The 13,751-nt window shown below is 39.8% G+C and overlaps 1 protein-coding gene across 1 annotated transcript in view; it reads right to left on the reverse strand.

The window, feature by feature from the left end:
• The window catches only part of taf1b (TATA box binding protein (Tbp)-associated factor, RNA polymerase I, B), a 64,599-nt gene that overhangs the window by 32,811 nt on the left and 18,037 nt on the right, over positions 1–13,751 (reverse strand). Inside the window, exons 6-7 of the mRNA XM_052025012.1 lie at positions 6,109–6,256; positions 4,414–4,576 (exon numbers count right to left, since the gene is read on the reverse strand). Coding sequence (XP_051880972.1) covers positions 4,414–4,576; positions 6,109–6,256 — 311 coding nt within the window. The remainder of the gene's footprint in view (positions 1–4,413; positions 4,577–6,108; positions 6,257–13,751) is intronic.

Consider the following 13,751-nt stretch of genomic DNA (forward strand, 5'->3'; position numbering starts at 1 on the left):
TCCTTCTAGATAATAATCTACCCGCTTATTTCTACTTCCAAAGTGTACAACTGCACATTCTCCAACATTGAATCTCATCTGCCATTTCCTTGCCCATTCTCCTAAACTGTCTAGGTCCCTCCTGCATTCTTTCTATTTCCTCTATGCTCCCTACTCCTCCACTTATCTTGGTGTCATCCACAAACTTAGCCACACAACCATTTATTCCATCATCCAAATCATTGATGTACAAGGTAAAAAGGAGAGGCCCCAACACCGACCCTTGCGGCACACCACTAGTAACCGGTAACCAACCAGAACGAGATCCTTTTATTTCCACCCTTTGCTTCCTGCCAACCAGCCAATTCTCCACCCATTTTGCTACCCTGCCCATAATTCCATGACCTCTCATCTTATTAATCAGTCTCTTGTGAGGCACCTTATCGAAGGCCTTTTTGAAAGTCTAAATACACAACATCTACCGCCTCTCCCTTATCCACCCTACCTGTGATTTCTTCAAAAAACTCCAATAGGTTGGTCAGACAGGACCTCCCCTTCACAAAACCATGTGACTAGGTCCTATCTTGCCTTGCGCCTCTAGGTATTCGGTAACCTCCTCCTTGAGGATAGACTCCAATAATTTTCCCACCACTGACGTCAGACTAATAGGTCTGTAATTGCCTTTGTGCTGCCTCCCAACCTTTCTTATACAACGGAACTACATTCGCTACCCTCCAGTCCTCTGGAACCATGCCAGAATCTATCGATTCCTGAAAAATAATCGCCAACGCCTCCGCTATCTCCACAGCCACCTCCTTCAGAACCCGGGGATGCACCCCATCCGGTCCGGGAGACTTATCAGCCTTAAGCCCCTTTAGTTTTCCAAGCACCTTCTCCCTATTAATCTCAATTGAACTCAGCTCCAATTCGTGAGACTCCTGACTAATGGGCACATTGCTTATGTCCTCCACGGTGAAGACCGATGCAAAATATTCATTCAATTCCCTTGCCATCTCACTATCATCCATTATAATACCTCCTGCACGTTATCAATTGGTCCTATGTCAACCCGTGTCTCTCTTTTATTCCTTATGTATTTAAAAAAACTCTTAGAATCCTTCCGAATGTTGTCCGCCAGCTTCCTTTCGAACTCATCTTTGCTTTCCTAATGACCTTCTTAGTTTCTCTCTGCAGATTTTTAAAATCGTTCCAATCTTCTGTTTTCCCACTAATTTTTGCTACTTTGTACGCCGCCCCTTTTGCTTTTATTTTATCCTTCACCTCCCTCGTTATCCACATCTGTGCCTTTTTTCCATTCAAAACCTTCTTTTTTTCTTGGAATATATCTGTCCTGCATTGTCCTTATTTCCTGTAGAAATTTCTTCCATTTTTCCTCTGCCGTCCCTCCAGCTAACTTACTCCTCAATCAATTTGGGCCAACTCATCTCTCATACCTTTGTAATTTCCCTTATTCCACTGAAATATCGATACACCAGTTATCAGCTTCTCCTTCTCAAACTTGAAACTAAACTCAATCATATTGTGATCACTTGTTCCCAGTGGTTCCTTTACCTTTAGTTCCCTAATCACCTCGGGTTCACTACACAGCACCCAATCCAAAACAGCCGATCCCCTGGTGGGCTCCTCAATAAGTTGCTCCAGAAAAACATCCCTTAGACATTCCACAAACTCACTCTCCTGAGTACTACCGCCTTGCTGCATTTCCCAGTCCACCTTCATGTTAAAATCCCCATAATTATCTTCACATTGTCACTCTGACATGCTTTTTCTATCTCAATCTGCAACTTATGGTCCACTTCCTGACTACTGTTCGGGGGCCTATATATGACTGCTATTATTGTTCTTTTACCCTTGCTATTTCTCAGCTCCACCCATAAGGATTCCACCTCCTCTGACCCAATGTCCTTCCTTTCTATTGATTTTATATCGCTACTAACCATCATGGCCACACCTCCCCCTCTGCCTACCCTCCTATCCTTCCTATATACTGTATACCCCTTGACATTCAGTTCCCAATCACATCCATCATGAAGCCACGACTCAGTGATTGCAACGATGTCATATTTATTAACCTGTAGTTGTGCCACTAGGTCATCTACTTTATTCCTGATGCTACGTGCATTTAAATATAGTATGTTTAGACTGGTATCTGCTATTGATTTTATTGTACCTCTATTGATCAGCAGATTATCCTGACTTTCTACCTGTCCATCCTTCTTACTATCTTCGCTACCTACTATCTTAGACATGTTCGTGTAGACCTCATCCCCTATCCTAACATTCGGTATCCGAACATCCTCATCCCCGATCCTAACATTCTGTATCCTAACATCCGGATTTGTTGTACTTCTCTTATTCAGTAAATTATCCTGACTTATCACCTGCCTGTCATTCTTGCCATCCTCAATGGATTCGTTCTATACACTTTCTCCCTCACCTTAGCATCTTGTAACCTAGCATCCTGGTTACCATCCCCCTGCCAGATCAGTTTAAACCCTCCCCTACAACTAAATTAAACATTCCCGCCAGGATATTGGACCCTTTGGAGTTTAGATGCAACCCATCCTTAGCAAATAGGTCTTGCCTCCCCCAAAAAAGGTCCCAGGTATCCAAGAATCTGAAGCCCTGCCCCTTGCACCAGTCACTCAGCCACGCATTTAACTGCCAGAGCTTTCTATTCTTCCTGTCATTGATACGCGACACGGGTAGTAGTCCTGAGATTACTACCCTTGAGGTCCTACTTTTCAACCTTCTCCCTAATGCCTTGTATTCCTCCTTCAGGACCTCTTCTCTTTTCCTACCTACATCATTGGTACCTACATGTACCAAGATTTCTGGCTGCTCACCCTCCCCCCTCAGAATATTCTCGACACGGTCTGTGATATCCCGTACCCTGGCACCAGGGAGGCAACACACCATCCGAGACTCATTTTCGCTATCGCAGAATCTCCTATCCGTACCCCTTACTATCGAATCCCCAATAACCACTGCATGTCTCTTCCTCTGCTGGACCACAGTATCAGACACGGTGCCAAGGTCCTGGCTGCTGAGGTCTTCCTCTATGAAGTCATCCTCTCCAACCGAATCCAAAATGAGATATCGGTTTTTGAGGGGGACTGCCACTGAGGTGCTGTCTACATAATCTTTATAACTCCTGTCTATCTCCTGCTCGCTCTCCCTAACCAACCGAAGGTCATCCAGCTGCTGCTCCAGACTCTCAATCCGTTCCTTGAGGAGCCGCATCTCGGTGCACTTTGCGCAGATGTAGTTATCAGGGAGTCTGGTCGTCTCCCAGGGGCCCCACATCTGACACTCCAAACACAACACTAATCCCAGATGCATCCTGCTGAATATCACTGAGCTCAACACTAAACTAAACTAATAACTCACCCCTCTCTATAATCTCGCCTCTTTCCCGCTCTCGCCGAAGCCCGTTGAGCCAAAGCCGAACCCACTCTGCTCCCTCTCACTCAGCTGCCCGCTCCGACGCTGCCCGCTAGGTATGCTCGTCTGCTTTTTAAACCGCCCGCGCGCTTCCGGGTGACGTCACGCGCCTGCGCAGTCACTCGCCGCTGTCCCGAACGCTAGAAAGAGAAAAAAAAACCTCGTTATTTTCCGGCAATCTCCGCTCTCTCGTCGCTGGAAAGAAAACCTGAAGGCGAACCTTCGACTTTTTAAATCGCCTCCGCGCACTTCCGGGTGACGTCACGCGCCTGCGCAGTCACTCGCCGCTGTCCCGAACGCTAGAAAGAGAAAAAAAAACCTCGTTATTTTCCGGCAATCTCCGCTCTCTCGTCCCTTTCCACCCACTGGGGCTCTGGTTCCCCTTCTCCTTTGAAACCTGCTTGGTTTTGTTTCCCATTGTTTCCCTTACACATACCAAGGCAACTGGAAATTTTACTGTTCTATATTAAAATCTAAAAAAGTGAAGTATTCATCGGAACAACATCGAATACTCTTGAAGATCTGTTAATCCAGCATTGCCAAAGTCCAGAGTATGCCAGATTAATGGAATTTTACTGGCGTTTAAAAGGAAGAGGAAACTGCCTTTGCAAGCATATGTTTTTCTATACACCTACAGAGAATATTTTTTTTGAGTGTGACCTTCACACTAAGTGTTAGACGATTATACAAAAGTCAATACAGTGATTTCACAGTGCTTTTTTCTGACCTGGAAATTTACACATTTGCAAAGGCATTTAGACTTTTGAGATCTTACAAAAGCAATTCAGCTGAAACGCAATTGCATTTTCCTAGTAGAATTACACCTTGTGTATTGCCTTTCTGTACTGCAGAGAGGGAGAATGAAGATACATGCAATCTACTACTTTACAAAAAACCTCAACATCTTTTATTGTGAAACACTTAATATAATCAAAACACTAAGATAAAAAGTCAATGCCATTGCCTTACCGTAGGAGATCTGCAAGAGTAATTGATTCTCTGAGCCAAAGCAGTCCCAAGTAACAAAATGCTAGTGTCATAGGCATAGACATCAGTAATCTCTTACGACGTGCAGCACGCAAATATAGGCTGCCATCAACGGATCCTGACCGTATAGATGATCTTTCATCCTCTGAGAAAGAAATGCATGACAATGTTGGTGGTTTTTTTTTTGAAAATATAAAATACTCCCATCTTCTTTCCCTTCATGATGTGCTTCATGACTGGCGCTAGTCATGACAACATAATAACTGGCATTCACCATCAGTATTCTGCAAAACTTACAGCAACTCCAGGATTGGAACACATTTGTTCAAACAAGTAAATCCAGACATTGCTGTGAATGATTCCACATTATCCTGCAAGCTACATGACAGATTGAACTCAACACACAGACTAAGGGAGTGAGAACTTGGGCTAATTGCTCACTGTTTACAGAGGGAACTCCAAGAATCTGTACCAGATCCGAGGAGGCACAAAGAGTGATTCCCCATAGATTTTTTTTTTAAAATGGAAAATCATGGGACTTTATAATGCAGAAATTTGTGAGAGACCAAGGCAATTGTTAATTTAAAATAAACTCTTGCATGGTGCTTTCATTTTAAAAGACAATCTTTTAAGACAGGTCTGTTTTAATTCTACCTAATGGTTTGTTAATTTAGATTTTATTTTCTACTTAAAGTATTGGAATTTTTGTTTCAAGTATTCAAAGATTTGAAAGTTTCTGAATATTTTTAAATTTTAAAATTGAAGCAGCTCTGGATAAATTTGGGACATGACAACCTGTTAATTTTTTTTTAGTTCCTTATTTTATGGGTGGTACTAGTCTTGACAGCCCCAAGTTTACACTCACAAGACACCACGACGTCAAAGGTCACTTTATGGAACAAAAAATCTCCACATTGATTTTGGAAGGATCAATGAAGTGTGCAGATTTTAAAAATCAAGTTCAGCAGTGAACAACGTCAATTTGCTGCTGAACACACAACCTAGCAATTATGAATGCAAAATAATTTTACTGCAAAACTCTAAAATCAGGCACACTTGGAACTTTGGTGGCACTGGATTAGCAGATTTTCCAAACTGTATGCCATTATTAATTCGAACACATCTTTAGTTCACTTTTATTTTAAATACAAGATGTTACATGGTAAAATAATAAATGTTACAGTAAATCTGGTGAGTTTGGGAATTAGGGCCTGAGGAGCCAGATGCCGAACCATTGGGATATCCAGTAGATTATCAGAGTTCTACTGTGGTGAAATGTGATTAGTACATTGATCTGATGGTCTCTTGAATTGTCTCCCTCCCCCAAAAGGAGATCCACAGCTAAAATAACTTCTAACCAAGTAGTACAAATTTGGATAAACCTGAAGACACCAGGAACAGATAGTATTGCAACTGATTATAACAGATACCAATTCCTTACAATGGACAACATCTTCAACAATTTTGTCACACTCTTCCAGTGCATCAAAACAAAATAATTAGAACTGATCCATCTACTTGACTCTAGGACATAATAAACTATATCGTGGGAATGGGAGTGGGTGGTAGCATATTTTCATAGTAGGAGATATGGATAAGTAGCAAAACCTTCATCTCAAGTGAATATTATATAGTGTAGCCTAGAAACAGTAAAATGTTATTCAAGCAGTCTCATACCTGATAAAAATGCATTTTTGGATAAGTTAATACTGTTGTCTTGAGAGGCACATTCAGAATTATTTTCAAACAATGAAGGGCATCCACACAAGGATGATATGTCTGTATCGGTGTCAAATCCTGATGAACTAGAATTGACTTCAGAATTCTGTATTAAGATGGAAATATAGAGGCAAGAGAAAAGAGAAAAATGATTAAGGAAAACATTTAATTTCAAGAGCTTGCTTAGGCAATTAGAGGAAAATTAATAAGCCCAATGTAGACTTTTTAAAAATTAATACACTAGGTTTGCATTGAATTCAATACACAAGTTAGCCATTTAACACCTACTTGGTTCTGGATAATTTGATAACCAATTCACCCTTGTTTAATATCAATGAACAATTAAATTCATATCCAGAGTTGATGAAAAAAATGACTGTCCTTTCTCCTGTAAGTAGTCCAATCCATTCAAAGTTCTGACGATCTGAAACATTAAATGTTTTCTTTCCTGTTGCCTAATCTGCTGAGAGTTTTCAACTTTTTCTGTTATTGGAGTATTTGGATTGAAAAAAAATTCTATTAACATGCAACGTCTTTCTTTTCCAAGAGAAATGCTTCTTGAATAAAAACTGATGGGTTGGATCACATCTTGCGTACTCCACTCACAGGAAGCCCACCTTACAGTGCTGCCAGTTTTGTTGCTGTGGCTGTTCTATGAGGTGGAGTGGCACACAGGTGGTGGAAACAAGTAGCCCTGACCTCAGACTTCCCCAATTGCATCTTGGCAGTTCGTACCATCAGAAAGCATTTTCCACTATTTCTAAATGTCTCTGATAATCATGGACATTTAGAAACAATGAGAAAACATTTATATAATTAAATATAATTAAACAATTCATGAAAACTAACATTCAACTTACATAAATTTTAAAACATTATTAAATAAAATTTAAAAGACACAAGTGAAGATCAGTGGACCCATTCAAATGAATGAGGTCACAATCGATACGACTGCCATGGCTGTTTCTGCTAATGGACTTGATATGAAGAAGTATTTCCAGCCTCTCAGTTCTGTGTATTGTACAATCACCACTGACTTGGTGCGGAAGGCTGTAATGTGCTGACACATATTACAGTCAGTGAACAGCTGTCCAAATTACAAATTCGCAGGAATTAAAGCCATTGGAACTAGGTGACACAGTGGGACAGAACACTGTCCATTTGCCTTTGAAAATGAACTAAATACAAACAGAAACGAAGGGGAGGTTTTCCATCCCCCATACAAGGTTCCCACTTAAAAAAAATTGGTCAATCTCAACACAACTAACTTTATAAAGGTGGCCTTAAAGCAGCATACTGGTGATTGTTGTAACAACATTTTCAGTTGCAGTTAATATTAAAGTAAAATTTTGGGACAATATGGAGGAAGCTTTGTTTTTTTGCACGCCCCCCCCCCCACCAAAACCCAAATAAATACATATATGAAATAACCATTTCTACTGCAATTAACCAATGCAACTAGCCCATGTGCAGGATGATCTTTTGCAGAATTTAAAAAAAAAGTATATAAACAACAGGACTGAGAGCAGTACCCCCAATGTTACAACAAAAATCTCTGTAAAGACCAGGAATGGCAAAAGTGCTTCACCAGCTTGAACAGTTGGTAACAACTTTACAATCCCTTTACAACTCCAGAGATATTGTTACTGAAGGAGCCAATCCAGATCATTTAAAATGTACACTTTCTCTTTCGGCCACAGTACAGCACTTGCATTACTGCCTCAATATCATTGGCAGAGAAAGTAATTATGCCAAACTTGTAACAGGTTTCTGATGTACTTAAGAAACAGGCATCAACACTCACAGGTTTGTTAATTTTGTAAAGTGTATCAGCATACTGTGAATCTCTGGGAATGAACAGAACTGAGAATTATCCAGATGGTGATGAGGTGGCGTACAGGAGTGAGATAGATTGGCTGGTTGAGTGATGTCTGAATGACAACCTTGCACTCAACGTCAACAAGACCAAGGAATTGATTGTGGTCTTCAGGAAGGGGAAGTTGAGCGAACACACACCAGTCCTCATTGAGGGGTCAGTGGTGGAAAGGGTGAGCAGCTTCAAGTTCCTGGGCGTCGACATCTCAGAGGATCTATCTTGGGTTCAACACATTGATGCAATCATGAAAGAAGCCAATGTAGAGCCAGTGGCTCTACCTCATTAGGAGTCTGAGGAAATTTGGTATGTCACCAAAGGCTCTTACAAGTTTCTATAGATATACAGTGGACAGCGTACTGACTGGTTGCATCACCGCCTGGTATGGAGGCTCCAATGCACAGGATCGAAAGAGGCTGCAGAGGGTTGTAGATTCAGCCAGCTCCATCACGGACACAACCCTCCCCACCATCGAGGACATCCTCAAGAGGCAGCGCCTTAAGGCAGCGGCATCCATCATTAAGGATCCTCACCATCCAGGACGTGCCCTCTTCGCGTTACTACTATCAGGGAGGTGGTACAGGAGCCTGAAGATCCACACTCAATGTTTCAGAAACAGCTTCCTCCCCTCTGCCATCAGATTTCTGAACGGTCCACAAACCCTTCAACACTATCTCATTATTCCTCTTCTGCACTATTTATTTTTGTAACATAGTAATTTTTAATGTCTTTATGTCTTGCACTGTACTGCTGCCGCAAAACAAATTTCATGACATGTCAGTGATGATAAACCTGATTCTGATCAGTACAGTGACACCTTCACACAGATATGCCACCGATTGCAGGCATACAATATACAAGACTGACCTTTTTACTTTAAATTTAGAAATAAAAACCAGGGTTCATGAAAGCAACAATAACACACCCAGTGATTAGCTTAATAGTTGTGGGTAGGCTTCCTGGAATCTAAAAGAACAATTGAAGTATCTGCAAAGATGCAAATATATGGAATCTATTACACATTAAGCCAAAGTGAAAATTCTACTGCCACTATAAATCGATAACTCATAGAAAACATTTCAACTAGTCCTTAAATCACTAAGTGTACAAAAGATCTACATGTCAAATAAGCTATTATATACAATTACACATAATTACTACTAAACATAATCCTAATATTTTGTTAATTTTCTCAAGTTAATAAAGGGTATAGTCAACCAAACAAAACTTAATAGCCAAGGAACTTAATTTAATAGTGCTGGGATTCATCCACTGGGGATTATCACGACTTAAAAGAAACTTTTGGACTCATCCATGACTCTCCAGTTAGACTGCTACTTTACAAGCAGTAAAACAATGCAAATGTGTTAAGAACTCCAAGGCCTAAGACTGCTGCATGATGAGACTGCTCATTTGATAACTGCTGATAACCAGGTGAATCCAAAACTATTCACTTTTTTCTTTTACATGTGTATATTAAAGGGACAGTAATCACTAAAATACTCAAGTTCTTAGAGCTGCATCTTGATAAACAATTGTGGAAGAGCCACAGAGCCAAGGCCTGGTGAATTATATATAAAAATGACCAATAATTTACAATGTCCTGGTAATGAACCAATAGCCAGAAGATTGAAAAATATACCCCCAAAAATACCAAAGAAAGTCACACAGTTTAATCCTATATGTATGGTCTTCCCCATCCTATGCTCTTCTACATGTTGCAAATCAGGTTATTTAAGGAAATTTGCTGCACAATCATACAATTGTTAATGAACAGAAGGAAGCTATTTGGCTCATTGCATCCATAGATGTCGTGTTTAGTTAGTTCCATTACACTTTCAACAAAACAGATTATAGGGATAAAAATTTTACTGATAAAATTTTGTTACTGCTCATTTTACAATTAATTTTAAAGAATAAAAATTCATGTACAGATTGAACCAAAAGAGCAATGTACAATTTAAGAAACAAAAACAACAAGTTGCCTCAACATGGAGATAGATCTAGAAAATGTCTGGATCTCCACACAATTGTTCTATCAAATTAATCTGATTAAATCTATTCTAGCACTTGTGGGCAAGAATTACATGAAAAGCATATTACATTCAAGATTCTAAATCGCTTAAGTGTAATTCCAAGTGCAGCATACTTTTTTTTGTAAAATAGTGGCTGCATTACACCTTGTAGCTTCATTAAATGCAAAGCAGCACACTTATTGGAATCAACCTCCTGCAAGGTTTTTGAATGGTAGAGATTGTGTTTCATTCATGTTCAAACATGTAAAGACGTGCATGCAAACAAAACACCTATACTAGAATATGGTGTGCTCCACCACATTCACTTGGGTCCATTGGTATTCCACTTTTTATACAAAAACAGAACACACAATAGACTAAGATTTTTTTTTCTATTCATGACTTTTAATGAAATGCATCACTTTGCTTTTACAAAAAGAACCAATTCAGAACTTTGTTAATTCCAATCGCTGCACTAAGAAGGGTCAATAGCAATAAACCTTGCCTTTGATGAAAATTAAAAAAAACAGCTAGTTCTGATACAGTGTTACAGACCCAAAACACTGACAGTCTCTCTTCCAACAGATGCTGCCTGACTTGCTGAATTTTTCCAGCATTTGTTTTTGTTTCAGTAGTGGTTAGCGTAACACTATTACAGCATAAGTGACCCAGGTTCAGTTCCAGCAGCTGCCTGTAAGGAGTTTGTACATTCTCCCCATGTCTGCATGGGTTTCCTCCGGGTGCTCCGGTTTCCTCCCACATTCCAAAAGACGTACGGGTTAGGAAGTCGTGGGCGTGCTATGTTGGCGCCGGAAGCGTGGCGACACTTGCGGGCTGCCCCGAGAACACTCGATGCAAAAGGTGTATTTCACTGTGTGTTTCAACATACATGTGACTAATAAAGGTATCTTATCTAGATCAAGACCTGAGTAATTATAGGGAGAAATCCCATGTTGGATACCATGGACTTCCAAACTTTCTTTTAAAAAGGGTTCCATCATTTCTTTAATTATTTTTGACCATAACAAATTTAAAAGCTTTATATTGCACTAAATTAAAGAAAATTATATTGGGACAGCAGCAAAAAAAATTATGCATTATTCACTATGATAGTAGAAAATTGGCTTACAAGATGTGGTAGAAAATTTGGAACTAACCATCGAGTTATTGAGAAAACAATTAGAAGCAACCATCATTGATTTTGAAGGAACAATTGTGCTTCAGGCAGTGACAGAATTTAGTGCAACATGCAATTGTGAAAATACAGCAAGTGGATTTAACGGAAAAGCAGATTTACTCAAAGTGTCTAGCAAGATACCACAGAGATCATATAAAACAAAAGCAATGGCAATGGAATTAGGAAAGTCATACTTATTAGAAGAGGAGAAATAGAGAGTTGAAGTTAGGCAAGGTTCTTGTGGATGGATAGGGTGAAAGTAACTGTGTGCCACTGTGGTCAGTTTCAGTTCCAATTTTATATGCAACTACTTGGATGCAAGGAGAGAGTTGTCTGGCAAACTTTGAATAACAGACTAATTACAATATAGACCCCACAATAATTCTGAGAGTCAGGAAATTACAAGAGGATATTCATAAGATATGCTAGAGTGGAATATGGAAAGAAATGTCAGTAAATGTGAGGTGGTACATTTAGGTTAAAAATACTTCGGAGGGTATTGGTTTATTATGGTCACATGTACGGAGATACAGTGAAAAGCTTTTGATTTGCATGCCATCCAGACAAATCATGCCATACATAATTACAACAAGGTAGTAATCAGAAAACAGAATATGGTGCTACAATTACAGAGAAAGTACAGTGCAGATCAAATAAAGTGCAAGATGGGAGAAAGATAGATGATGTACTGGAGAATTCACAAGTTTGCAAGACATTAAAAAGCAGCACCTCAAGTGGATGAGACCATTGAGCAGTTCCCTCAGGGATGTGTCCTTGGTTCAATTACCTTTAGGTGCTTCACTGGCATTCTGTCCATCTTGTAGTCAAAAGTATCATTCCCTCCCTCCATCATGACAGCTGCCTGGCTGTACTGTGTATTGTCGACAAATGCACCGCAGCACAAGTTTTCACCTTCAAAACCTGCAACCTTGCCATCTAGCAAGATGAGTGCAGCAAGTGCACAAAAATATTTCACTTCAGTTTCTCACCAAGGCACAGACCATCTGACTTGAAAATATATCATCATGTTAGTCAAAATTCTGGAACCTCCAATGGGAGCATCCTCAACAAACAGAATGCCATAGTTCAAGAAGTTAGCTCACTGCTACCTTTTTAAGGACAAATAGGGATGAAAAATAAATGCTGGCCTTTTGAGTAAATGCTGGAAGAACTCAGCAGGTCAGGCAGCATCTGTAGAAAGAGAAATAGTTAACATTTCATCAGAACTGGGAAAGAGAGAAAGAAATTAGTTGAGGTAGCACAGAAGCTGGGGATGGGAGATGGGTGGAACAAGGAGAATTTCTCTGATGGGGTGAAATTGGTGGTTGTCAAAAATCAGATTAAGATTCTTCGTCTGTGTAATGTGCTGCTAATGTTGAGTAGTCCAGACTACATATAAAAAAGGGAAAAAGAAAAAAAAAGTTTCTCATTTCCCAGTTCCAATGATGGGTCCCAGATCTTAAACAGATGCTGCCTGACCTGCTGAGCTTTTCCAGCATTTGTCTTTTATTGGTATTGGTTTATTATTGTCACTTGTACCGAGGTAGTGAAAAACTGGTCTTGCATACCGATCGTACAGGTCAATTCATTACACAGTGCAGTTACATTGAGTTAGTACAAAGTGCATTGATGTAGTACAGGTAAAAACAATAACAGTACAGAGTAAAGTGTCACAGCTACAGAGAAAGTGCAGTGCAATCAGGTGCCAGGTCACAACAAGGTAGATCTTGAGGTCATAGTCCATCTCATTGTATAAGGGAACCGTTCAATAGTCTTATTTTCAGCATCTGCAGTCTGCTTCGGATTTTCATTTATTGGCCTATTCAGTAATGCCCAGATTCCATTAACAAAATAAATAAACATATGCTTTAGAACAAGGCGTACAAAATAAAAATTCAAGATGGATTGGTAATCTATACAAACCATAACAAAGTTAACAATGGGGATCTATGTACAGTTTGGCTCTATGTTCTTGAAAAGATGGTAAGGAAATAGCAAAGGTACATTGCAGAGTCACTGGGATCTTGCTTGGCATGAGGAAATATACAGAATGACTTGAAAAATTCTAATGTTAAGTTCCCATTAGAAGATTGGAAGGTGATAAATTGGCTGTGCTTAAAATTACGAAAGGATGGCCCTTATTGGATGGAAATAGTGTTTGCAATGATGGAATAATAAGACAAATACACAAAGATTAAATGCAAGAGATTTAGGACAGACAGTAGTGCAGTCATAGAGTTGTAAGACTGTGGAATGTTCTAGTGTGACTGATGCAAGATCAAGATAATAGAAATTAGATCGGTAGTTAAGTGGCTGGAAATCAAAGGCATATGGGAACAGGACATGCATATTAGAATATGGTTGTATGGAGGATAAACACCGGCATGCAACTTCAGTGAAGAGTTCACTTTGTATCCCTAATTTTTAGCACAATAGAGGTCAAATATTCCAAAATATAGACACAAGAGACTGCAGATGCTGAAATCTGGAGCAAAAAAAAAATCAGCTGCTGGAGGAACTTGGCAGACCAGGCAGC

This window comes from Pristis pectinata, chromosome 10, assembly GCF_009764475.1.
Source record: "Pristis pectinata isolate sPriPec2 chromosome 10, sPriPec2.1.pri, whole genome shotgun sequence".
NCBI classification, from domain to species: Eukaryota; Metazoa; Chordata; class Chondrichthyes; order Rhinopristiformes; family Pristidae; genus Pristis; species Pristis pectinata.